The sequence below is a fragment of the Carcharodon carcharias genome, chromosome 28 (genome assembly GCF_017639515.1).
Source record: "Carcharodon carcharias isolate sCarCar2 chromosome 28, sCarCar2.pri, whole genome shotgun sequence".
NCBI lineage: Eukaryota > Metazoa > Chordata > Chondrichthyes > Lamniformes > Lamnidae > Carcharodon > Carcharodon carcharias.
The window spans coordinates 15,497,824-15,523,818 of record NC_054494.1 but is presented as its reverse complement, the minus strand read 5'-3'; the positions used below and the strand labels follow the sequence as shown (position 1 = coordinate 15,523,818).

The window sequence follows — 25,995 nt, the reverse complement described above, 5'->3', positions numbered from 1 at the left end:
ATGGAAATCTTTGAGCTTTTGTTCTTGGTAGCTGTAAGTTGTCCTGGTTTCACTGCCATACAGAAATGAGCTGAGAATACAGGGCCTGTAGATAAACATCTTGGGTCCTGTGGGTCAGTTTGTTCTTTTACCATATCAGTTTTGTTAGCCAGCTAAAGTTGGTGGCTACCTTTCCCATGTGTGTGCTGAGTTCTACGTCAAGAGACAGATTATCTGTCTCTGTAGATTCAAGGTAGCTTCCAGGTGTGTTGTTGAGTCACCTACCCAACATCTAGTCCATCAAGTATGCCACTTCTACATCACCTGCCCCAACATCTAGTCTGTCAAGTGTGCCCCCTTCTACATCCTGTCCCATAACTACAGTTTTCTTGACACAGGTGAGGGAGAACAGGACACAAACATGGGACAGATGATCAACGAGCCTTTGGAAGTGGTTTTCTGCCTGGGCAACTAGTGCAACATCATCAGCATATGATCAAGACATAGAGTACTTTTGTCTTGGCTTTCAGTCTTAATATGTTGAAGAGCTACCCATCTGATTGTGTGTGGAGGTACACTCCTTTTACGTAAGCAGGGAAAGCACACATCAGGAGACAGAAAAAGGCACAAAACAGGGCGGGGAAGGGGGGTGGGGGGCTGGGGGCGGGGGGTTAAGACGCAGCCCTGTTTCACTCCATTCTTGATCTTGCTATGACAAGCTGAGGAAGGGTAAACTGGCTCCCTTCTTTTCCCACTCTTCGTTTGAGCGCAATAAATTTTTTAAAAAGCATCTGCTTGCCAATTCAGTGGGTGTGTAACTGTAGTATTTATTAACATCCGGTCAAAATAAATATACCGCGCACTCTGACTTACAACCGCACACATGCAATGAAATGGGAGGATAGATTAAGCAGTTTTTGAAGTCCAATAAAAATTACTGATATACAGATCTTTAAGGTTGACAACTTGGTTGGTTTCAGGTTGGGCTCAGTGGTTCCTCAGGATCGAGACGGCGATAATATATTGACGGGCAATTTATTTGTTCTTGTGGAGGCAACAACCGCTGGGTTGATTTTTTAAGAAGACACAACCTAACGTAAGTGGATGGTCAAAACAGCACAGAGAGGGGGAGAGAGAGTGAGTGAGAGAGAGAGAGACAGAGGTTTGTGGGTTTGTCACATTATTTTTCCTCAACTCACAAGTTACCAAATATGGTCATATGTTGATTCCAGGTGCATGGATTCGGCTTGATTAGATTATGGCTTTAAAAGTTCCTCAGCCAAAGTCCACTTTCCAAAGTGACTATATTTAATGCTTGTTCCACATCCAGTCGAATCCAGATGATTGTCTGGATGTTTTATGAATGTGGTCAGGAGATGATTCATTCACACTCCTCCCAGGTGACTAGCTCTGACTGAGCTTTTTGGCTGACTCCATTCTAATGGCTTTGAAATTTGTAAGGTATAGTAATGCAAATGTTCGGCTATCCTAGCAGCTGTTGCCTTGGGTCACTTTCTAAAAGAATGATGCTGCTCAATCCTGTCAGAGATGGAGCCATCAAACTGAATGGTCTCGTGCAAGTTATCATGGAAGGACCATACAAGATTGGGAAGCTTGGGAGGACAGCTGACTTTCTCTAGTATCCAGTAAAGACCCAGCCTGCTCATGGTGTTGAATATTGTTGTGAGATCCACAAAAGCAAGGTATTTGTTACTCTCTGCACTTCTTTGAAGCTGAAGTAGCAAGAAGATCATGTTGACTGTGAATCTGTCTGCTCTGATGCCGCATTGTGCCTCTCTGACAAAGGCCTTCCCAATGATGCCATGGAGTGAGATGACCCAGTAGTTGTTGCAATCCCCTCAACTGCTGTTGTTCTTGTCTAATATGATATTTGCATCACGCATATCCTGTAGGACAGACCACTCTCTTCAGCAGAGAGAGGTGCTCACGAAGATATGGGATTTTCCACACTTGAGTAACTCAGCTGGTGGTCTGTCCTTTCCAGCTGATTTCCTTGCTGCTAGGGAGTCAATGGCCTTTTCAAGCTCAGATACTGAGGGCTCTGCATCAAGCTCATACATGACAAATAGTTGCAGAAGATCATCAAGCACAGGTAGAGATATCTGTCTCTCATAAGTATAGTTTAGGGTATTGCTCTACCCAGTGGGTTATTTACTTGTTCCTGTCAGTGAGTACTTCCTTATCTGCGGTATTTCAAAAGAGGGTGAGTGCTCTTTTAATACATAGTGTGAAGGTTACCATTATCACTAGCAGATTGTATTTCTTTGCACAGATTGATCCAATACTTGCTAGCACAGTACCTTGAGATTTTTAAAAATCCATTCATAGGGTGTGGGCATCACTGGCTAGGCCAGCATTTATTACCATCCCTAAATGCCCTAATTCAGAGGGCATTTAAGAGTTAACCACACTGCTGTGGGTCTGGAGTCACATGTAGGCTAAACCAGGTAAGGACTGCAGATTTCCTTCCCTAAAGGACATCAATGAACCAGCAATCAGCAATGGTACTGTGGTCACCATTGGACTTTTAATTCCAGATTTTTATTGAATTCAAATTTCACCATCTGCCACCATCTGGAATACCAGTCCAGTGACAATACTACTGTGCTACAGCCTCATGTGCTTTAAGATTAGGAGACAGGTTGTAAGCCAGATGAGCTGTGCTCTTCACTTCAATGAGATGTCATTTCTGCAAGATAGGTCTCGAACCAGCTCTTGTTCCTGTTTCTTCACTTGACAAACTGCAAATCTATAGGTGATTGACCACAAAGACTTCCAATGTTTCTTCAGCATTAACTGCTGAGCCCTCAAGAGAAAGGGACTGCCCAAGAACTTCTGACATTTGTCATCAAACCTTGTGCATGAAATGTACAGTGCAGCATGCCACTATGTTTGAACTTGCACCTTCACCCTGCTACTGAAAAGCAAGTGATCAGTATTGTAATCTGCACAGTGATAGGTGTGGGTGAGAAGAACACTGGACAATCATGTCGTCTTGTAATTATCAGGTGAAGTCGGTGCCAGTGGTCAGGTTTCAGACAGTGCCATGATACCTTGCGCCAATGTCTGCCCTGGAAGAAGGTGTTGGTAATGCAAAGTCCATACGGTGCACAATGTTCTGGTGGTCACTGTCTATTTATCGAAGAGTTAAAAACAAAAAACTGTGGATGCTGGAAATCCAAAACAAAAACAGAATTACCTGGAAAAACTCAGCAGGTCTGGCAGCATCGGCGGAGAAGAAAAGAGTTGACGTTTCGAGTCCTCATGACCCTTCAACAGAACTGGGTGAATCCAAGGAGAGGGGTGAAATATAAGCTGGTTTAAGGTGGGGGGGAGGTGTGGGGGGAGAGAAGTGGAGGGACAAGCAAGCAGTGATAGGAGCAGATAATCAAAAGATGTCACAGACAAAAGAACACAGAGGTGTTGAAGTTAGTGATATTATCTAAACAAATATGCTAATTAAGAATGGATGGTAGGGCACTCAAGGTACAGCTCTAGTGGGGATGGGGGGGCATAAGAGATTTAAAAATAATGGAAATAGGTGGGAAAAGAAAAATCTATATAAATTATTGGAAAAAACAAAAGGAAGGGGGAAGAAACAGAAAGGGGGTGGGGATGGAGGAGGGAGTTTAAGATCTAAAGTTGAATTCAATATTCAGTCCGGAAGGCTGTAAAGTGCCTTGACAGAAGATGAGGTGCTGTTCCTCCAGTTTGCGTTGAGCTTCACTGGAACAATGCAGCAAGCCAAGGACAGACATGTGGGCAAGAGAGCAGGGTGGAGTGTTAAAATGGCAAGGGACAGCGAGGTTTGGGTCATTCTTGCGGACAGACCGTAGGTGTTCTGCAAAGTTACTTTAGATCTTGAGCTCCCTCCTCCATCCCCATCCCCTTTCTGTTTCTTCCCCCTTCCTTTTGTTTTTTCCAATAATTTATATAGATTTTTCTTTTCCCACCTATTTCCATTATTTTTAAATCTTTTATGCCCCACTAGTCTTTCCACCCCTCCCCCACTAGAGCTGTAACTCTATCGAGTACAAACCCGTTTCCATCTGTTTCAGATGAAGTTACATTGTTTCATAGTTTGTCATTGTGAGATTTGAACTCTTGATCTTGGGGTTACAAACCCAGTACCATAACCACTTGGCTATTTAGGCCAAGCTCCCACTAGAGCTGTACCTTGAGTGCTGTACCATCCATTCTTAATTAGCACATTTGTTTAGATAATATCATTAACTTCAACACCTGTGTTCTTTTGTCTGTGACATCTTTTGATTATCTGCTCCTATCACTGCTTGCTTGTCCCTACAACCACACCACCCCCTTCACTTCTCTCCCCCCACCCAACTCCCCCCCCACCCCCCACACCTTAAACCAGCTTATATTTTACCCCTCTCCTTGGATTCACCCAGTTCTGCTGAAGGGTCACGAGGACTCAAAACGTCAACTCTTTTCTTCTCTGCCGATGCTGCCAGACCTGCTGAGTTTTTCCAGATAATTCTGTTTTTGTTTTTTACTATTTATTGTTCATCTTGCCAACGCCATGATGACCAAAGCACGTTTGGCATGAAATTGTCTGATGCAGCTCTTGCATTAAAGTCCCTCAGGAGAAATAACTTTACTCCATGTGGCAGATGCTCCAGAATATTATTAACAGAATGGTTAATAAAGCAGATGGCATCCTTGCTTTATGAAGAGAGATATGGAGTACAAAAGTCAGAAAGTTACACTAAACCCCAGCTGGAGTACTATGTCCAATGTTGGGCATCACACTTTAGGAAAGAAGTGAAGGTTTTGGAAAGGGTACAGAAGAGAGTTAGTAGAATGGCTCCAAGGATGAGGGATTTCAGTTACACAGGTAGACTAGAAAAACTGGGGCTGTTCTCCTTAGAGCACAGAAAGTTAAGTGAAGATTTGATAGAGTAAGTAAAGAGAAACTGTTTCTAATGGCTGAAGGGTCTAGCCAGGGCTCAGCTTTAAAGTGACTGGCAAAAGAACCAGGGGTGACGAGGAAAAACTTCATTAAGCAATGAGCGGTTAAAATTTAGAACAAGCTACCTGATGGAGGGATGGAAACATATTCAACAGTAATTTTCAAAAGAAAATTGGGTAGATACTTGGAGTAGAAAAGATTCCAGGAAGACGGATAAAGAGTGGGGGAGTAACTGAATGGCTCTTTGAAGCAGCTAAAAACAGACTCAATGGGCGATGGATCCCTTTCTATACTGCACTATTCTATGAATCATTTAGAACAAAAAATGAATTATTAGCAGACTGTACTTCAAGAAAAACTACTTGCAAAGAATGATGAAGGCTTTAGACGACGGAAGTGAGTAATGCACGCTCTTTTTTATTTATTCGTGGGGTGTGGCATCGCTGGCAAGGTCAGCATTTATTACCAATCCATAGTTGGCCTTGAGGGAGCAGCTAAGAGTCAACAACATTGCTGTGGTTCTGTAGGTCAGAACAGATAAAGGTGGTAGATTTCCTTACCTAAAGGACATTAGTGAACCAGATGGATCTTACAACAATCAATGAAAGTTTCAAGGTCACCATTACTGAGGACAGCTTTCAACTCCAGACGTTGTTTTAAATTAATTGAATTTATTAATTAACTGAATTTGAATTCCCCCAACTGCCCAAGCACTAGCCTGGGTCACTAGATTACTGGTTCAGTGACATTACCACCACACCACCATCTCCCCTATTTATTTCATAGGTACACCAAGATGATACCAAAGTAGTGCATTAGATAGGAGGAGTTATTTTTTAGCAGAAAGATACATAAATATTTTAAATTCTACTGACAATGTGCATCCATGAACACTAGAAACATTGCCCCCGTGAAATCTGCACTTCACCTTTAAAGGATATGGCAGTGATTTAAAGTTCGGTAACATAATCTCTTGTGAGAGATGATACTGAAAACAATTTTAGGCAACAATCTAAATGTGAACTATAGATAGCCATAGCCGAATGCCAAAGAAAATACAGCTCATTCATTATATAGCTTAGAGCTCAATGACTTAGCATGTAGGAACCAGAGCCAGCAGCATTACTGTTTTGAGACTGAAAAGACTTAGTGACACATGATGATGGAATACACATACATGTGTGGAGAAAAGGATTAAGATCACATGCTAGTATCAAGTGTCTGACAAAACACCAGGTTCTCATAAACCTCTACACTGGGGGTTTTCCTTTCTAGAGAGGTATGGCAAGCTGGAAAAGGCATTAGATGAAATTTAAGAGAGTTCAGCTGATGACTCTGATGATCTGACAATATTGCTTTTTCTCCATACTTTTATAAGAGTTCCTGGAAATAAAGTGATTTAAATCAAATCTCTGCCTTTTGCTATTAAATGCCTTTGTAGTGGGGAAAAAAAATCGGATGTCAAGAGAATGCCTACTGTTTAGTCTAAGTCATTGTCAGTTGCACCTACACCTTTTAAAAGCTGAGTCATTATTCAGAAAGTCTGAAGGTTAAATGGGATGAAGAGCGAGAGGTCATTTCAGGTTCAGTCTTGCAAATCCAACAACCAAATTTCCCCAGCATATACCAGCCCATCAGATTTTCTAACACTTTCTCAGGATCAATATTCCATTAGAAGGGTATGAATGACTATCAGGAGCTACAGTTCAATAGTGGGTATGAAAAGATTACAATGCTAGCTACATTACATAAGCTGACTTCATTCAGCAAAGTCAGTTTGTGAATAGAATAGGGGTTTTCTGGGTTCACTATTCTTAGAAATGAACACCCCATTTCTTGAGAAAGGCATCAATGTAGCAGAAAATTGAATTCAAGCTTTTCTTGAACACGTCTTGAAACCATCAAATCCTAGTGTCTATTGAATCATAGTCAATTTTCTCATTTTTAGCAAAGTATGTCAAAGACCAGTGAACAAAATTTTCACTTTCAAACAATTTTGCATCTAAAATCAAGAATATAATTGCGACAAAAGCTCCAAGGACCACAAATGTCTTATTCGTGGAATTTTTTTCCCCTCATAGTTCGGGTAAATAATTTCAGCTCGATGGTTCTGAAATTACTCACTGATGGACAGTCCAATGCATGAGGCACTGGCACCCACCTTATGGCAGGTGATACTGAGAAAGTCTGAATTATCTGAGATTTAAATGTAAAAAATATCCTTCCTTCTCTAATATTTGGGGCTTGTTAGAATGTAAAAATTGCCACATACTGTGGGAATCAGGTGAGTCAAACATCTAAATAGGGTAGACCTGTACGTGCTGCAAGCAAATGCCCATCAACACTGACTGATGCTTCATCAACAGTTTGTATGTCACCCTTTCCCACTGAACAATCCATTTATCCTAGTCCATATTCAAATGAAGTTCTGGTTTACTTCGTAATCATTTTGTTTTTCACTTGCTCCACTTTCCAGTCCATACTCCATGCTCAAAATCAAATGGAGAGTTTGTAGTTGCTCTCCAGATGTCAAAGTTGTTCAATTGAAGTGTATGATACCTACAAAAAAAAAGGAACTCAACGCACAGGGAACCACATGGTTGGACCCACATCCCCTCACTGGGAACACGAAATAAAAATCTGAATTATTTCTAAAGTGAAAATGTTTCATCTCATTAAACTTTTAGGAGTATAATTATGAGGTTGGAAAATTCATCAAATTGTGATAAGCAACATGAAAATAAACATATTTTAAAGCCATGATATGCAGAAGATACGTATAAGAGTTCAGTGAATTACTAAATAATTAAGCTACTAAATGGCAATTCTGAATTCTTCAAGACAGGTAATCAACATATGCAGGCCTGGCTTCTATAGTTTTGTAAATCATGACCGGAATACTACATAAAGATTGATTTCACAAGGCCGCATTTAGTGACAGAGCTTCTGTACAGAGTTGAGACCATATGGAACCTGGTGATTCAGTGTGGGGATTGAATTCTTGGTGTACAGAATGGAGCGGTGGGAAAAATCTGTTGCCTTTTTTAATAATAATGACATAACAACAAAAGCCTTAAAAATAAAATTCTGCTGAAGTGAAGAAGAAATGAATGATTACTGGTGAAAACTGGTGCTCAGACGGAATAAAGTTACACTGCGTATGTATACTGTGAAACTTCAAAAGGGGTGAGGGAATTCTTGCATAGCTATCTTCCTAGTTAATAATTAAAATTGTTATAGTAGAAATTTGAACCAGAAAGCCCATGACAAGTTCAAAGTTTTATATTGACGATAAATTTCAGAGAAGCGCTGGCTAGCTGAAACAAAGTAAACTTCTGCTGTGCTAACTTTGGTGTTTGCCAATAAAAATGTATAACGGACAGCAACCGTCTGGCAGACTAAACTTATTTGTGGAATTTATAGGCACACACAGGAATACCCCAAGGCTATTTTGTCTGTGGCGATAAACCTTAAAATACAATTTTGCTTCAACCTTTTAAAATAGATACATCTTACAGTGAGCAGCAAGCTATTTACAAGAGGTCAGTGTTAAGTGTTGTGAAGGAAGCTCAAAGAAATGAACGAGAAATATACAACTGCTGAAACTACTGTAATCTGTGCTACATCAAAGCGTTTAAACGTATCATTGCTGTAAGCGTTTTACTGACATTAACATCTCACAATGTTATGCAATTGCATATCATTTGACCCACTACGAGCAATCCACAGAGGACTCAAGAGTATGGAAATAATTTTAGTTAGAGGTAGCCAACACTAGCTCTTAACTCTTGCAAGCCAGACAGCCAGACAAGGCTATAATTTGGAAAGGCTCCTGGGATGAACTACCAAGACAGGAGACCCAAAGTGATCATTCAGGCCCATCAACTTTCCATGCCTACATGCAATCATGGCAGACCCTCCCATTTCATTTTCCTGACTGTGGGGACAGTGGTGGAGGGGCTAGAAGAGTTGGATATGCATTCACATAACTCCCCTTTCAAAAATAGAAAGGTAAAGCACTTTCAACAATCCCACAAATATCCTTTTCTCCCAGCAAAGGAACTATTATACAATATTTGACATAGGGTGGCCACTTGTCCGATTTTATACCATACAGTCCAGTTTTCAGCCAGTCTGTCCCCTGTTGGATACTGATGTCTTTATGCCTGGTATTTTTATTTTTTCACAATTATTGAAAATTTGCCGAGATTACTAAAACTGTTTTGCAAAGCAGACCAGAACTCTCTCTAATAGTCCACAAGTTTGGATTGATAATTGGAAGAGAGAGAAATGGGACCGACTATGTGTGGATCATTTATTTATTGGGTGTGGGGTCAGGCTGTCACTACAGTTATTTTGCTGCTGCAATAGGCCCAATAGTCATTTAGCTTGCAACAGGCATGGCGGAGGTGACAGGCAAACGAACATCAAGCGAAAGCGTTTTGATCTTATGAGAATTATACAACAAAGAGTGGATCCCCAGTGTTATTAGGATGCGGCTCCTGGGCAGATGACATCAGAAGTTTGATTTGTTTTGTATTTTGGGTGAGGTTTTTGTTCGCAATTTACTTTTTTTCCCTTAAAAAATAAATAGTTTATCATATGAACATGTCGTTTATCAATGATATCCAACATTCTGGTTTCCGGTTTTCTTGAGCTCCATCATGGCCACATGGGCACGGTTTAAAAATAACTTCGAAATTAAAAGCTAATGCCAGTAAAAGTGAACTTGAGGCCATTAGGAGTGTTGGAAAAACTCAACTGGTTCTCCAATGTCATCTGGGAAGGAACCTGACGCTCCTGCATGGGACTATCCAGAAAGCCCTCTAAAGTTGCCTTGAGAGCCAGTAATATCAAAATCACTAGAAAGCCATTAGCATCTGATGGCAACTAAGGATAGGCAATAAATGCAGGCCACATCCCAAGATTACGCTTATGGTCCACGGGTCTCCTCCTGCACTTCTTTATCTAATGCTACTGCTGACATGAGGGAGTAGGTGCACTATTTGCCTCAGCTACTCCTCTTAGAGGCATGTTTTTTTTAGTTGTTCATGGGATGGGGGTGTCGCTGCCTAGGCCAACATTTATTGCCCTTATTTATCCCTAATTGCCCTTGAGAACTGAGTCGCTTGCTAGGCCATTTCAGAAGGGTCAGCCACATAGCTGTCGGTCTGGAGTCACATTCGTGAACCAGATGGGTTTTTACAACAATCGACAAGTCGACTTTTAATTTCAGATTTTGTTTTTACTGAATTCATTTGTGACTTCCAGTTTTGAATTCATGTGATACTCTGAATTTCCTATAACACATCATAATTCATTTAAAAATGCAATCTGTTTTGTAAATGAATGATCACAGGTCCATTTAACATCCAGTAATTAGTAACTTGGAGAACTACACCTTTAAAAAACAGTTGTGTTAACACTGACTCACCTGTCTGTAGCCTACCATAATCATCCTGACCAAAACCACGTTGATATGGGTGCCCAGTGATTCATCATGGTAGATTTCATCAACCTGTAACAACAAAACCAAATGGTCTCAAGCTCAAAGATATTGAAGTAAATGTGTTCCCGTTGGGCAAGCTAATACACATAAATGATTCCAGACCTTAGGGAAAAATTCCATCCTTTGTCTACCATATTCTTTGTTGAGGATTTATTTTCACAAATATTCCCTTTCTACTCAATGCAGTTAGCATTGGAAAAACCAAAAATGGAACACAGACAATGTCAGTTTTTTTCTGTACTGTAATTAACAACAAGATAACTGAAGTGCAGAAATGCCTAATTTTGAAACTTGCCATTTTTAGTGAACGATTTTATGAACAGGTTATTAATTAAGCTTTTTTAAAGATGTTTTTATGACTTGGGAGATGGTGGAAGCTTATTTTTGTGTTTTCTATCATAGTGCTTCATATCTCATCATCCATAAAATTGAAATAAAAACAGAAAATGATGGAAAAGCTCAGCTGGTCTGGCAGCATCTGTGGAGAGAGAAACAGAGTTAATATTTCGAGTCCATATGGCCCTTCTTCAGAGCTACAGAGAAGCAGAAATGTGATGGATTTTATACTGTTTAAGAGGGGATGGAGCAGGCGAAGCAAAATAGAAGTTCAGGGATAGGTGGGAGCTAAGGAGAAATTTGACAAAGATATCATGGACACAGGACAAAGGGAATGTTAATGGTAGAGTTAAAGACTAAAGAAGGTGCTGATAGTGGCATAAAGGTAAGATAGCAGAATGTGTTAATAGCAGAACAAGGGTCAGCACTCTGTGAAATCAAAGCATAAAAACAAGTGACAGATGGTTGGGGAAAGGGGATAAAAACAATGAATAAATAAAAATAAATAAATAAATAAGAAATTGGATTAAAAGGGGGTAAAGGTGGAGGAGCGAGTTCATGGTTTGAAGCTGTTGAACTCGATGTTAAGTTCTGGAGGCTGTAAAGTGCTTAATCAGAAGATGAGGTGCTGTTCCTCCAGTTTGCATTGCGCTTCACTGGAACATTGAAGCAGGCCAAGGACGGACAGAATTCAGAAATCTGGAGTGCAAAGGGGCTTGGGAGTCCTAGTCCAGGATACTCTTAAGGTTAACTTGCAGGTTGAGTCGGTAGTTAGGAAGGCAAATGCAATGTTGGCATTTATTTCGAAAGGACTAGAATATAAAAGCAGGGATGTTGAGGCTTTATAAGACTCTGGTCAGACCACATTTAGAACACTGTGAGCAATTTTGGGCCCTGTATCTCAGGAAGGATGTGCTGGCCCTGGAGAGGGTCCAGAGGAGGTTCACGAGAATGATCCTAGGAATGAAAGGCTTAACATATGAGGAATGTTTGAGGACTCTGGGTCTATACTCGGTGGAGTTTAGAAGGATGAGAGGGGATCTGATTGAAAGTTACAGAATACTGAAAGGCCTGGTTAGAGTGGATGTGGGGAAGATGTTTCCATTAGTAGGAGACTAGGACCCGAGGGCAAAGCCTCAGAGTAAAGGGAAGACCTTTTAGAACAAAGATGAGGAGAAACTTCTTTAGCCAGAGAGTGGTGAATCTATGGAATTCATTGCCACAGAAGGCTGTGGAGGCCAGGTCATTGAGTGTATTTAAGACAGAGATAGATAGGTTCTTGATTGGTAAGGGGATCAAAGGTTACGGGGAGAAGGCGGGAGAATGGGGTTGAGAAACTTATCAGCCATGACTGAATGGAGGAGCAGACTCAATGAGCCGAATGGCCTAATTTCTGCTCCTATGTCTTATGGTGGGCATGAGAACAAGATGATATATTGAAATGACAAGCGATAATGTGTTTGGTGGTGGCATCATGCCGGAGTTGGTGGAAAGGTCAGCAGAGCATCATCCTGCACCATTTCCCAATGTGGTCTCCTCTATAGTGGGGAGACTAAATGTAGACTGGGTGGCCATTTTGCAGAACACCTTTGTTCAGTCCACACTGCCGCTCAATCCACAAGCGTGACGCAGACCATCCTGTCGCTTACCATTTCAACACACCATCTTGCTCTCATGTCCACATGTCCATCATTGGCCTGCTGCAATGTTCCAGTGAAGCCCAATGCAAACTGGAGGAGCAGCACCTCGAATTCTGATTAGGCACTTTACAGCCTTCTGGGTTTAACATCGACTTCAACAATTTCAGTCCATGAACTCTTTCCTCCATCTTTGCCCCTTCTTTAATCCAATTAATTTTTTATTTATATTTATGTATCCTTTTTCCCCAAACTTCCTCCAAGGCCATCTGTCACTTGTTTCTATGTTTTGCTTTCACAGAGCACTGACATTTGTTCTGCTATTAATGCATTCTGCTATCTTACCTTTATGCCACTATCAGCACCTTCTTTAGTCTTTAACACTGCCATCAACACACCCTTTGTCCTGTCTCCATGACATCTTTGTCAAACTTCTTCTTAGTTCCCATCTATCCTGACCTTCTATTTTGCTCCACCTGCTCTACCCCCTATTTAGCAGTATAAAATCCATCACACTTCTACTCTGTTTAGCTCTGAAGGAGAATCACACAATTCAAAATGTTAACTCTGTTTCTCTCTACACAGATGCTGCCAGACCTGCTGAGTTTTTCCAGCATTTTCTGTTTTTATTTCAGATTTCCAGCACCCACAGTATTTTGCTTTTATCTATAAAATTGATGTCGGGGAAAATTAGAAATATGCTCTCAATTCAGATGACATCTAGTGGCAAGCTTCAGTCCTACCACTATGTTACTGGGCAATGCAACTGGAATTGTAAAGTAATGTTCAACTCATTTACTTCTGACCCCCAAATGATTGTATTAACCACTGTGGTAAATACACTTGCCACTGTTGTAAAAGGAATTAAAACATCAATACCGTTCATCAATGGTTCCTTGACGGTTGTTAAGTAGGATTCACAGAGTTTAAGACACAACAGGTCTACCTGATTCTTAAAAATCCATTTTTTTGTACTGCTAGTCAATGATCTGAAGAAGTCCTTGGCAATGCAATTAAACAATATTCTAATAGATCTAATAAGATTCAACAACTCATCCATAACGGAGAGCCACAACCTATATAGATCTCAGATAGAAAAGCGTGGATATATAGTTCTGGAGTATGGAATAAGAGTTTTATTTACCCACTCAAACAAGCCAAACTGTACAACACATCAATTCAAACAATGGCGGGGATGGGTACACAAATCTAACCATTTAATTACTGAGTCCTTTAATTCAAGATCAAGCACACATATTAAATTGATGTCCATTGGCTCTGCAATGATATATGACATGTAATCTGCCTTCCTGTATTCCTATGGATGTATCCAGGCCACTTATTTGGAATATGTTGGCGAGCTTTGCTGGCAGTTATATGGTACCTCAACACTAATCCATAACTTTGTTTCCTGATAATCTGTTGGCTTCTTCACCAGGAAGTGGCTACAGGCAGAAACGACAGCCATGAAATTCGGTTGGGGGGGGGACACTATTCACAGAGTGTATTTTTGCCTATACTTACTAGGGTAGAAGTGGACCAACCCAGGAATAGACAAAGTTTAACTACTTAGCTGACCCTAGACTGTGGGCTGGATTTTTGTGGAGTCAAGACATTTAAAATGGCGGGCTGCACTCGATTCCAGGATTCCGCCCATTCCCAGCACTGACAATTTTCACCAGCGCGGAACAAGGGTGCAGGTAATAAGCTCGTACTCTGCACTCCCACCTTGGCCTGCTCCATTTGGGTAGGCATTGCCTAGACCCCGAATTTTCATGGAGTCAGGCCAGGTTCTCCATCACTTGTGGTTCATGGCCTCTTGGAGGAGTCATGAACCACAGTCTGGAATCGGGAACCTTTTGAGAGGTAAGTTCAAAAGGTCACACCCATGCCCTCCAGCCACTCCCCATGGCACCTTGCATGCTCCATACCAACTCAATGCCAACTCATGCCCCCAGCACCCCCCATGGTTCCTCATAGTGTGCATGCCAACTCAATGCCAACTCATGCTCCTTCCATGCCTATTCACCCTGTATGCACTGTGTACATAACCAATGAACCACTTAATAGTGGCAAGTGTAGAACTGTTGAGGAAAAAAAAAAATTCAGAAATATTCTTTGAATAAAAACAGCTTGTCATACAACACTAAAATGTTAATCTGACAGACTATTAGAAGTATCAATAAAAGAGGCTTCAATGCTTCACACCTCTTAAGCTTGTCTAAATAAACGTCATGACATTGACAGAGATCATAGATCTTATTATAACCACTTAGAGATGTCAGTCAAGCAAAGTTAACAATTCACTTCACTTGTCAAAACAAATTTCGTGCTGAGTTAATGCTTTTATTGACCTGGGTTCTCAGCCAAGCATGTATAATGAGAACAGCTGGAAACCCAGGGATTGTAAGACAAGCTTCTGGGATCGACGGGCCTGAGTCTACCTGAAATTTCCTGACTTGAGCTACCTGCTGTGGTAGCAAAAATCCAGCCTTCATGCACTGAAAAGCAGTGAAAAGTGTATTGAAGAAGCTACTCACCATGAAGGAAGGGGAGAGGAAACCAGTGCATTACAATGAGGTTTGATGTAATGATCTTAATTGACACTCTTGCCTCCCGATAGGGTTATTAAATACTATGAATGGAACTCTTAAGTCACGGTATTTTTTACCACATTAAGCATTACATCAGAACATTGCTATTTTAGTTGGTAATCACAACATTGGCAACAGCCGCACCCATCGATCCCTTGCTCCCTAACTCCCAACTGCCAGGCACTGCCCCCAAGCGTCACCAGCTGTGACCTCCTGCAGCTGGTTTTCCATTTGGCAGTCAGCCAACCTGTCAATTTGGCCAGCAGCCCAGGGAGGAACAGAAGAAAAAAATAACAATACATTTTTGCCATGAGGCTCAAGTCTTAGTTAATAATACCACGATACCAAAATTTTGTAATAGGATCTTTTGGTCATTAGAAGCTCGATTCAATTGTCTGCATTTCTTGATATGTGGAATAATCCCCAAAAAAGCACGCATTTTAAAAAATTATATTCAATCTCTTCCATCATCTGGCTAAATGGCAATGCTATAAGACTAGATGTTTCACTGGGGTCATCTCGTGTCTTGACAATGGAAGACAGAGAGTTGCAGCAACCTGCCTAAGCAGAACCACACAAAGCATTAACAATGAAAACAGAAATAATATAAAGCCTCTTATTTTTATTAAAACATGATAAGGAAATCAAAGTAAGCTTACTAAAAAATCTTTACTGAGAATCATTCCTAAGAGGACAACATCATCATTAATTTAAATCTTCAAAATTAGTCACAAATGATTGATTACAATGCACTAAATAAGGAACTTCAGACAAATTGTCTTAATATTTCCCATTATGTCTATGCACATGTTTGGGTGCAATGAAATGTTACAAATACATTTTTGACAAATAATCTGGTTTAACAAGGTGTAATAAGTGTACACAAATATATTACTGTGTGCAGTGTGCCCCATTTGGGGTTCATACAGTTCTAAGCAGGCATTTGTTTCCTGTGGCAGCCCTGGCGCAAAAAACAAACACAGATATTACCAGGAAAGGAGGATAAACAGTGTCTTTGGCAAGGTGCCATCAACAAATACCTCCACACACAGACACTTAAGCTTTCTTCCATCTCAAAGGAAACCATCCTAGCTTTGTTCTTAGTTCAATAGATCTGTGGCTTAGAATTGACACCAGAACAGGCAAAATGCAAAAAAAGGTCAGACTTCATTATTAGATTTTGGGATTTTCAAATACCTCATTTTTCAGAAAGCTGCTGAGACAGGCATTCACCAGGATCAGAATATCAGAATGCGAGACAGTAGTTAGAAGTTGTTTTTCTTAAGTCAAACATGATGACCCATCGACGTGAGAAGCATAAAGTGTTCATTATTTAGTATGATTACACGATGTTGCACTGGGTGAGTCCGGTCATGGTTGTTGCTCTGGTAGTCACTTGTTGAGAAATAGACCAGCTCGACAATTCATATCTAGCCTCGTCTTACCAAGTATTTCCTTTTTCCATTTTCAAAAAACTTAGTACTAATATCCAGTTATAAGTATTCAAATCTATCATTAAAATGTCATGGACAGCTACAGAAAATAATCAAAAAGGCTAATGGAATGCTGGCCTTTATATCTAGAGGACTAGAATACAAGGAGTAGAGGTTATGCCAAAGCTATACAAAGCCCTGGTTGGACCACTGCTGGAATACTGTGAGCAGCTCTGGGTAGCACATCTTCAAAAGTATATACTGGCCTGAGAAAAGAGAATGATACCTGGACTCTAACAATTAAATTACAAGAGGAATTTTCTAGGGTTGTATTTCCTGAAATTTAAGAGTACTCTAGGACTAGGGAGCCTAGTCTAAAAATTCAAGCCAAACCTTTCAGTACTAAAATAAGAAAACACTTCCACCCTCAAACCATGGTTGAACTTTGGAACTTCCTTCTGCAAAAAGCAATTGATTTTTTTATATCTGAAATTGATGAGATTTTGTTAACCAAAAGCACCAATGGATAAGGCACAAAGGCTTTTGAAGTTTAATCGCAGATCACCCACAGTCTCATTTAATGGATGGATCAAGCTTGACGGGCAAAATGGTCTCCTTCTGTTCTTGCATTCTAACTTAGGTAACAGGTGGATACTACCATTACATCCTAGAATTAAACTGTCATATGGGTAAATATTCGGTAGTATGGACACTTATCTAAACCTAAAATGTTCAGACTGCTTATACGAATGACTAGTACTGGTATATTCAAGGAACTATCAAGACACTAAGCTTGTAACAGTCTGAAGCTTTCTAAAACCTCTGTGTAGATCTACTTAACCGTAAGCAATATGGATGTCATCCTGTAGGTCTGGCAATTCTTTGTGCTACATTTTACAGGCACTGCTAAAGTTGACTAATCCAACACACAAAGTGGATTGCAAACCAGCATCAGTTACATCAAAATACAAGAAGGCTGTCAACCTCTAAAGCAGAATTGTAATAAACCATGCATGCATTAATTGAATTCAGTGCTCTTGGAACTTATGATTGTCCAGGTAAGTTTACAGGGCAATAATGCAGTGCTTGAGACTTATATGCATTTTATATCACCACAAAATATCTGTCACTTGCATGTGAGACAGATTAGTAAACAAATATGTTTCCATTTTTAATGTCAAGGAATATGCAAACATAGAATTTCATATACTATTTATTGAGCAATATGCTTTGGTATTTGTATTTCATACATATTCATAGACAGCAGAATCAGCACAGCCACCACAGCTATGATGCCTATATTTGTTGCATGCTGAGTGATCCACACTTTACATATTAATGATATGGAATATAGCTCATAGTTGCTGAAATAAATAATCACAAAATATCAATGGATTACTAGAATTTTAGTGAAGCATAATGGCTAAGGCAAATACAACTTTGTACCATCACTGTCTAAACCATGAAGAACACACAGAAGTATAACTGCAGGTTTTCTCCTATGTAGGGCTGTTTCAGGAGACAGCATTTTCAACTATATTACATAAAGGCTTAGAGTTATTGGTTATACATCCGTGAATAAGGAAAGGAGCAAGAGGTGATGAATTAACAGTATCAAATAAAAACTGTATCCCAGCATTAAAATGGTTTAAATGTGATTTTTGCTATAGTGCTAGTACCTTCAAGTACACCTACTGATAATACTGGTGTTATTATCCTAATGACACCTCAAGAGCCATGAAGCAACATTTCTTCCAATTAGATACAGCCTTCACTGCCTTGAATTATAACTCTTGCATGCATTTTTTCCCTCTAACACCAAGCCACATCCTTAGATATTAATTGTGCTCTTGTTGGGGGTAGAAATGATGTGTGAATTGTGCTTAACTGCATATTCTCATGCTGATTATATTACTTGTCATTGTGGTATCAGTGAAGGTTCTCCTGCATGCATTAATTGAATTCAGTGCTCTTGGAACTTACGATTGTCCAGGTAAGTTTACAGAGCAATAATGCAGTGCTTGAGAATTATATGCATTTTATATCGCCACAAAATATCTGTCGCTTGCATGTGAGACAGATTAGTAAACAAATATAATGTTTCCATTTTTAATGTCAAGGAATATGCAAACATAGAATTTCATATACTATGTATTGAGCAATATGCTTTGGTATTTGTACTTCATACATATTCATAGACAGCAGAATCAGCACAGCCACCAACATTGTCAGAGCCACTATCTCTCTCCAAACATCCCCTGCTTAAAAAGTTTCACCACCATCTCTTCTGCAACCATAAGTGCTCACAGGAAAACAATTCCTCCTCAAGGTCCAATGCTCGATTGTGATGGATTCATAATATCCCGAAGACTTCTCCTCTGAACTACTTCCCTCATGAATTCAACTTTCTACTTGGTACATTAAGATTTCCTCCAATTCTCAGGTGAACACGTACTTTTTGCATTACAACGGCAATATCGCCACATTATAGTTTATAGGGATCAAGGACCTAATTTTCTGCTAGTTAAATTGCTTGTTATTGAAAATTTGTTTTTATATGATAGCTTAACTTAACAGTGGTGGGAGATTGGATGAAAAAGCCACAGCTATAATTTTGCTGGATAGGTGGCAACTATGTATAATTAACGTGAAACCTACCTTGACACACTCAGACATATCTTTAACTCACTTAAGAGATAGAGAAAACAGATATAGATTTACAACCAAGACAATTTCATTGCACTTGGGAATGAAGACAACAGAACACAACAGACAACAGAACAGACAACAGAGTGCAAGCTGAAGTCATGTGTTTCCTTTGAGCCCTTTGCTGAGCAAACATCTTGAGCAGTTGGATTAAAAAGGCAAATCTTTCCTCAACTCCTGAATGGTCAAATCCATCTCCCTTAGCAGTGCATATAGTAGCCTTGTTTAATCAAAAGAAATATTGCCTTAATCTGTGAAAACACTTCTTGTGCTTTAACAGCTTCATACAGAGTGAATGTGTTGACACTGGAAAGGATTCAATAGCTGAAGAAAGACGCGAGAAGCTGCTAATGTAGAACAATAAACTGATTGGTTGTGAAAAAATAAATATACCAGTTCTGACATCAGCAGAGGACAAAGCTAACATTCAGAAATCCCATTCACAGGCCTGTACTGAACTACTGATCAATCTCCTGGCAGTGAAGAGTCTTCAGTAATGCATCTTATTTAATTGTTGCATACATATTGAAAGGGAAGGTAACTTTATTTTCTGTTACATAATAAATCTGCACTCAACAACATCGATTTATTTGCTAGGATAGCTGTTCACCAAGTAGCCAATGTGAATGGTTACATTTCTGTTATCATACCCTGAAAATGTGAAATGCAACAAAGAGTTAAAATGTACACCAATTGTCCTGAATAAAAGAAAAGTACTCATATTGCAAGGAAACTCTTCCAACAGGCAGCATGCAAGTTCACTGGTGCAATCTGAGGCCCTTCAGGGGATCAGGGTCTGTTACTGGTAAAGGGAAATATTCTTCTCTGTGAGGCGGAGGACGTATACCAAAAAATTAGTTTCAACTGAACAGTTATCATTTAGAGTTATCTTCTTCAATGACTGCACTTTGGCAGTTACCAGTTTGACATTTAGCATTGTATTCATAAGAAAATTATGGATTCTACGACCAAGGCTGTGAACAGTTAAAAAGGAAAGTTTCAGCTCCTACAATGCAGTACAGTCAACACCACAGTCAAAAAGAGTGACAAAGTCGAGCTGATTTCCCAACTAAGAAGTCTGTGTTAAAGGTAGCTTTAGAAATAAAACCAAATGCCAATAAACCCATAATTAGTTTTACGAAAAGCATTATTGTTGGTTTAGAATTTCTATATTTAATTAAAGAACCACTGGAATGTGATGCTCAGATGAGATGCGTGTTGGTCATGAAACAAGGGCATTGTTCGAAAATGGAGAAAAATTAAAACAAAGGCCCAAATAAAGAGTTAATCAAAATGAGTGGATGTAGGATTGTGCGAGGGGTGTTTGCCCATCATGTGCCACTGGCAGTCATGTAGCAAGTAAAATTAGCCCTATAATGTGCATTCTGATGGCTCCACAAGTAATAGCACCATCTAGAATTGTACAGAGCAGGAAGTTGCCAGTTGCAAACTTCAGTCTTGTCAAAGGTGGCCAACTACACCAAGGCAGCAGTGGAGATATCATTCAGCTCTGTGACCCATGCCACCACCTCCCCACCCCCCAACTCCCCTCCCCCACCTCCAGGGTAGGGAAGGGAAAAACAATCAAGTTTCCCACATCTAATACCATCCAGAGTACTTGCATGAACATCAGATAAGAATAAGAAAAGAATTAAAGGCCCAACAGTTAAAAGCGCAGCACTGGCTGTGCAGTGTCGTTCTTTTGCAAGTTAATTCTGTAAATCAGACAGTTATTGAATTATAAAACACACACATCATGTCATTTGAATTTTCTGTTTTGAGTTGAACATGGCATCAGTTCAGCTAGTAAAAAAATATTTTTCTTCAGCTATTCCAATCCCTACATGGAGAATTGACAAGTGAAACATTTATTGAAATAACACACAAGTTTGAATGAGAACATCAGCCAGAATATCACAGATATACATTTTTCTACAGCTCTTACCTAAACATTAAGGCATGACTACAACAAAAGGACATATTTCTGTCAAAATATGACCATCCTAAGTATCAATACTGAGTTTGTATACTAACTAGGTTTTCCATGTCCAAGATTCAGAAGCATTGTTGATAATACAATAACATGTTAATTGACCACTCTCCAGGCCGATATTAATAATTCTTCATGTAAGCTGTAATTCACATGATGCCAAATATTTCTTGGCAGAGCAGCATGCAGAAAGGCGCTCCTAAAGTTCAAGAGGAAACCCCAATTCTAAATGAGTATCAGATACAATCTTTGATAAATGCATAAACCCAGCAGTGCACTGATTGGGTCTGTGGCAGGCGGTGAGGGAACCAACAAGAGGGAAAAGCCTACTTGATCTCATCCACCGACCTACCATGTCGCAGATGCATCTGTCCATGACAGTGTTGTTGGAAGTGAAAGTAGAGCTCTTTTAGAGATGAAGTCCTGTCTTCTCATTGAGGATACCCACTATTATGTTGTGTGGCATTACCTCCATGCCACATTTGATAAGATTTCTAACAGATCTAGCAGCTCAAAACTGAACATTCATGAGGCATTGTGCACCACCAGCAGCAGCAGAATTATATTCAACCACAATCTGTAACTACATGGCCCGGCATATACCAACTCTACCATTACCATCTAGCCGCATCATCAACCCTGGTTCAATGAAGAGTGCAGGACGGCATGCCAGGAGCAGCACCAAAAAAACCTAAAAATGAGATGTCAGCCTAATGAAGCTACAACACAGGGCCATTTGCAATCTAAACAGCGAAGGCAGCATGCGATAGACAGAGCTAAGCGATCCAAAACCAAAGGATCAGGTCTAAGCTCTACAGTCCTGCCATATCCTATCGTAAATGGTGGCGGACAATTAAACAGCTAACTGGAGGGCGAGGCTCCACAAATATCCTCACCCTCAATGATGGGGGAGCCAGGCACTTTAGTGCAAAAGACCAGGCTGAAGCATTTGCAACTCTTCAGCCAGAAGTACCGAATGGATGATCCATCTTGGCCTCCTCCAGAGGTACCTAGCATCACAGATGCCAGTCTTCAGCCAATTCTATTCACTCCATGTGGCATCAAGAAATGGCTGAAGGCACTGGATACTGCAAAGGCTATGGACCCTGACAATATTCTGGCAAGAGCACTGAAAACATGTGCTCCAGAACTTACCACACCTCTAATCAAGTTGTTCCAATACCGCTACAACGCTGGCATCTACTTGACAATGTGGAAAATTGCCCATGTACATCCTTTCCACAAAAAGCAGGACAAATCCAACCCGGCCAACTGCCACCCCATTAGTCTACTCTCAATCATCAGCAAAGGGATGGAAGGGATTGTTGACAGTGCTATCAAGCGGCACTTACTAAGCAATAACCTGCTCCTTGAGGCTCTGTTTGGGTTCTGCCATGGCCACTCAGCTCCTGACCTCATGGACAAAAGAGCTGAACTCCAGAGAAGAGGTGAGAGTGACTGCCCTTGACATCAAGGCTGCATTTGACCGAATGTGGCATTAAGGAATCCTAGCAAAACTGGAGTCAATAGGAATCAGGTGGAAAACTCTCTGCTGGTTGGAGTCATACCTAGCACAAAGGAACATGGTTGTGGTTGTTGGAGGTCAGTCATCTCAGCTCCAGGTCATCACTGCAAGAGTTCCTCAGGGTAGTGTCCTAGGCCCAACCATCTTCAGTTGCTTCATCAGCGAACTTCCTTCCATCAAAAGCTAAGAAGTGGGAATGTTTGCTGATGATTGCACAATGTTCAGCACCATTCACGACTCCTCAGACACTGAAGCAATCCATATCCAAATGCAAGACCTGAACAATATCCAGGCTTAGGCTGACAAGTGGCAAGTAACATTCGCACCACACAAGTGCCAGGCAATGGCCATCTCCAACAAGAGAGAATCCAACTATCTCCCCTTGATATTCAATGGCGTTACAATCGCTGAATCCCTCGCTATCAGCATCTTGGGTGTTACCATTGACCAGAAACTAAACTGGACTGGCCATATAAGTACTATGGATACAAGAGGTCAGATTCTGGGATTTTGTGGCAAGGAACTCACCTCCTGACTCCCCAAAGCCTGTCCACCATCTACAAGGCACAAGTCAGGAGAGTGTTGGAATACTCTCCACTCGCTGGGTGAGTGCATCTCCAACAACACTCAAGAAACTCACCACCATCCAGGACAAAGCAGCCTGCTTGATTGGCATCTACCCCATCCATCACCTTAAATATTCATTCCATCAACCATCGATGCATGATGGCAACAGTGTGTACTATCTTCAAGATGCAGTGCAGAAACTCACCAAGGCTCCTTCAACAGCAGATTCCAAACCACAACCTCTACCATCTAGAAGGACAGGGCAGCAGATGCATGGGACACCAACACCTGTACGTTCCCCTCCCAGCCATATGCCATCCTGACTTGGAACTGTATCGCCATTTCTTCACTGTTGCTGTGGAACACCCTTCCTAACAGCACTGTCAATGTACCTACATCACATGGACTGCAGAGATTCAGGACAACGGCTCACCCGACCTTCCCAAGGGTAACTAGGGATGGGAAGCAAATGGTGGCCTAGCCAGAGATGCCCAAGTCCCATCAAAGAATATTTTTTAAAAACTTGTGTTTTTTTTTCATTTCAAATAGGTAATGTTGCATCAAGTTACATCAAATCTACACTAGGGAAACAGGCCTTACAGCCCAGCAGGCCTGTGCAAGCCTTTATCCTACACACAGGTCTCCCTCTATCCTTTTTCATCTCACCCTATCAACATTCTATTTTCTCCCACATGTTTATCTAGCTTCCCATTAAATACATAAATGACATGTGCCTCAATTACATGCAACTAAATTAATTTACAAAGAAGAATTACGCATATCTATATTTCAAAGTAGTGTGTGTATAATAAGATTCATCCCTACAGCAAAACATGCCTGGACTGCACTGCAATTTTTGACTATTTTATAAATTCCTGCATATGCAGCATACACTAAAATGCAAAGGGCATTTGCAAATAACTTCGCACACTGTCACCACCTGAGATCAAGAAACATCTGATGGATGTTTACAAAATGGATACAGCAAGTGCTAAGGGCCCAGAAAGCATTCCAGCTGTCGTACTTGTTACGTAAGTATAATAATTTTCATAATTTTTTCTGGTTTGTTGTGAAGTAGGTTTCTGGGCGTGAGTGTAGATGGGTCTATCTCTGTGATTTAATTACATTTGGAGTCAAGTAGACTGCAAGCTTGAAAACATCAAAAGAAGCTAGGTGCATAAATGTGCTTGACATGCTAATGAATAATGATGGATGCTGGCTTCTTAGCATGTAAGTTGTGAAGGGAATTTGCATTTTTAAAAAATAAATTAAGGGATTGTTTGGATTTCAAAGGGATGTTAGTCTGTGCAAGGCTAAGTAGTGAGTTCGTTTTCCCAAAGGTTACTGGCAATATTGGCAACATGAAAGTTTTCATATTATGAGGAAGATACAGTTTCAAAGGCATATGGGACAATAGAATTTACATATTAAAGAGAGAGGTACATATATAAAGGTGAATGAAAGGCTTTGTGAGGAGAGGGCCATGTAAGATCTAACAGGAGTGTGTGAAACAGCCTTCAAGAAGCCTCCAGCCATTTGTGAATAAGTCTGCTATGCAAAGTAAATGAAGCTGGAGAAGCCATTTGGAATTCCACTGTCATGTGGGTACTGTGTCAATTTGCTGATTTTGTTTTAAATCTAAAATCTATTTTGGACTGTTGCCTTAAAGTGGGTGTGTAACTGGGAGTCAGGTTAATTAGAAATTTTAGGAGCTGTTATAGTAGTAAGTAATTGTAGTCTTGTGTATGTGTTTGAAATCTTTTAATTTGTTCATAAATATTTTAAGCGAAATTTTAAAATCTCTAAAGATCTTGGTGGACTCTACTTCTGAGTTCAGTGCACACATCTTGTAAAAAAATAAAATTGCAAAACTGTTGCGATAGCGCGACCAAGTTTCCCTTGTGGATTTGGTCCACCTGGCCCACATCATCTGCCACGTCGTAACATACTAAAGGCTTGTGATCCAGAACTTTCTGTACCCCGGCCAAGGTGTTCCAGTACAGCTACAACATGGACATTTACTCAAAGATGTAGAAGACATTGAATTTTACACCCAGTTTGAAAGGGAGAAGAGTGGGTCTAAGGCTAATATTTTGAACTCAAATAAGGGCAACTATGTGGGCATGAAGGCTGAACTAGCTAAAGTGAACTGGATACTAGGCTAGAGGGTAGATCAATAGCAAAGCAGCGGCAGACATTTATGAGGATATTTCAGGATAGTATATTCCTACCATAAAGAAAACTCTAAAGAGGAGGATCCACCATCCGTGGTTAACTAAAGAGTTAAGGAAAGCATCAAACTTAAGGAAAAAGCATATAACTGTGCAAAGATGAGTGGCAGGTCAGATGATTGGTCAGAATATAAAGAACCGCAGAGAATGACTAAAAGGTTAAGCAGGAGAAAGAAATTAGAGTATGAGGGGAAGCTAGCTAGAAATATAAAAACAGATAACAAGAGTTTCTACGGGTTTTAAAAAGGAAAAGGGTAAGTAAGATGAGTGTTGGTCCTCTAGAGAGTGACAATGGGGAGTTAATAGTAGATGATGAGGAAATGGCAGATAACATGAACAAATATTTTGCTTCTGTCTCCACTATAGGAATAGCTGTAAATCAGGAGGTGGTGGGGAGATAGGAACTTGGTGAAATTACAATCACTAAGGAAGTGGTACTGAGCAAGCTGATGGAGCTGCGGGCTGACAAGTCTCCGGGTCCAGATGGACTTCATCCTAGTGTCTTCAAAGAGGCGGCTAATGAGGTAGTAGATGCGT

The 25,995-nt window shown here is 40.4% G+C and overlaps 1 protein-coding gene across 2 annotated transcripts in view; it reads right to left on the bottom strand.

The window, feature by feature from the left end:
- Positions 1–25,995, bottom strand: part of LOC121270922 (A disintegrin and metalloproteinase with thrombospondin motifs 14) — a 185,818-nt gene that overhangs the window by 63,368 nt on the left and 96,455 nt on the right. For both annotated transcript variants that reach the window (XM_041176543.1, XM_041176544.1), the window contains exon 5: positions 10,365–10,448. In XM_041176543.1, coding sequence (XP_041032477.1) covers positions 10,365–10,448 — 84 coding nt within the window. The remainder of the gene's footprint in view (positions 1–10,364; positions 10,449–25,995) is intronic.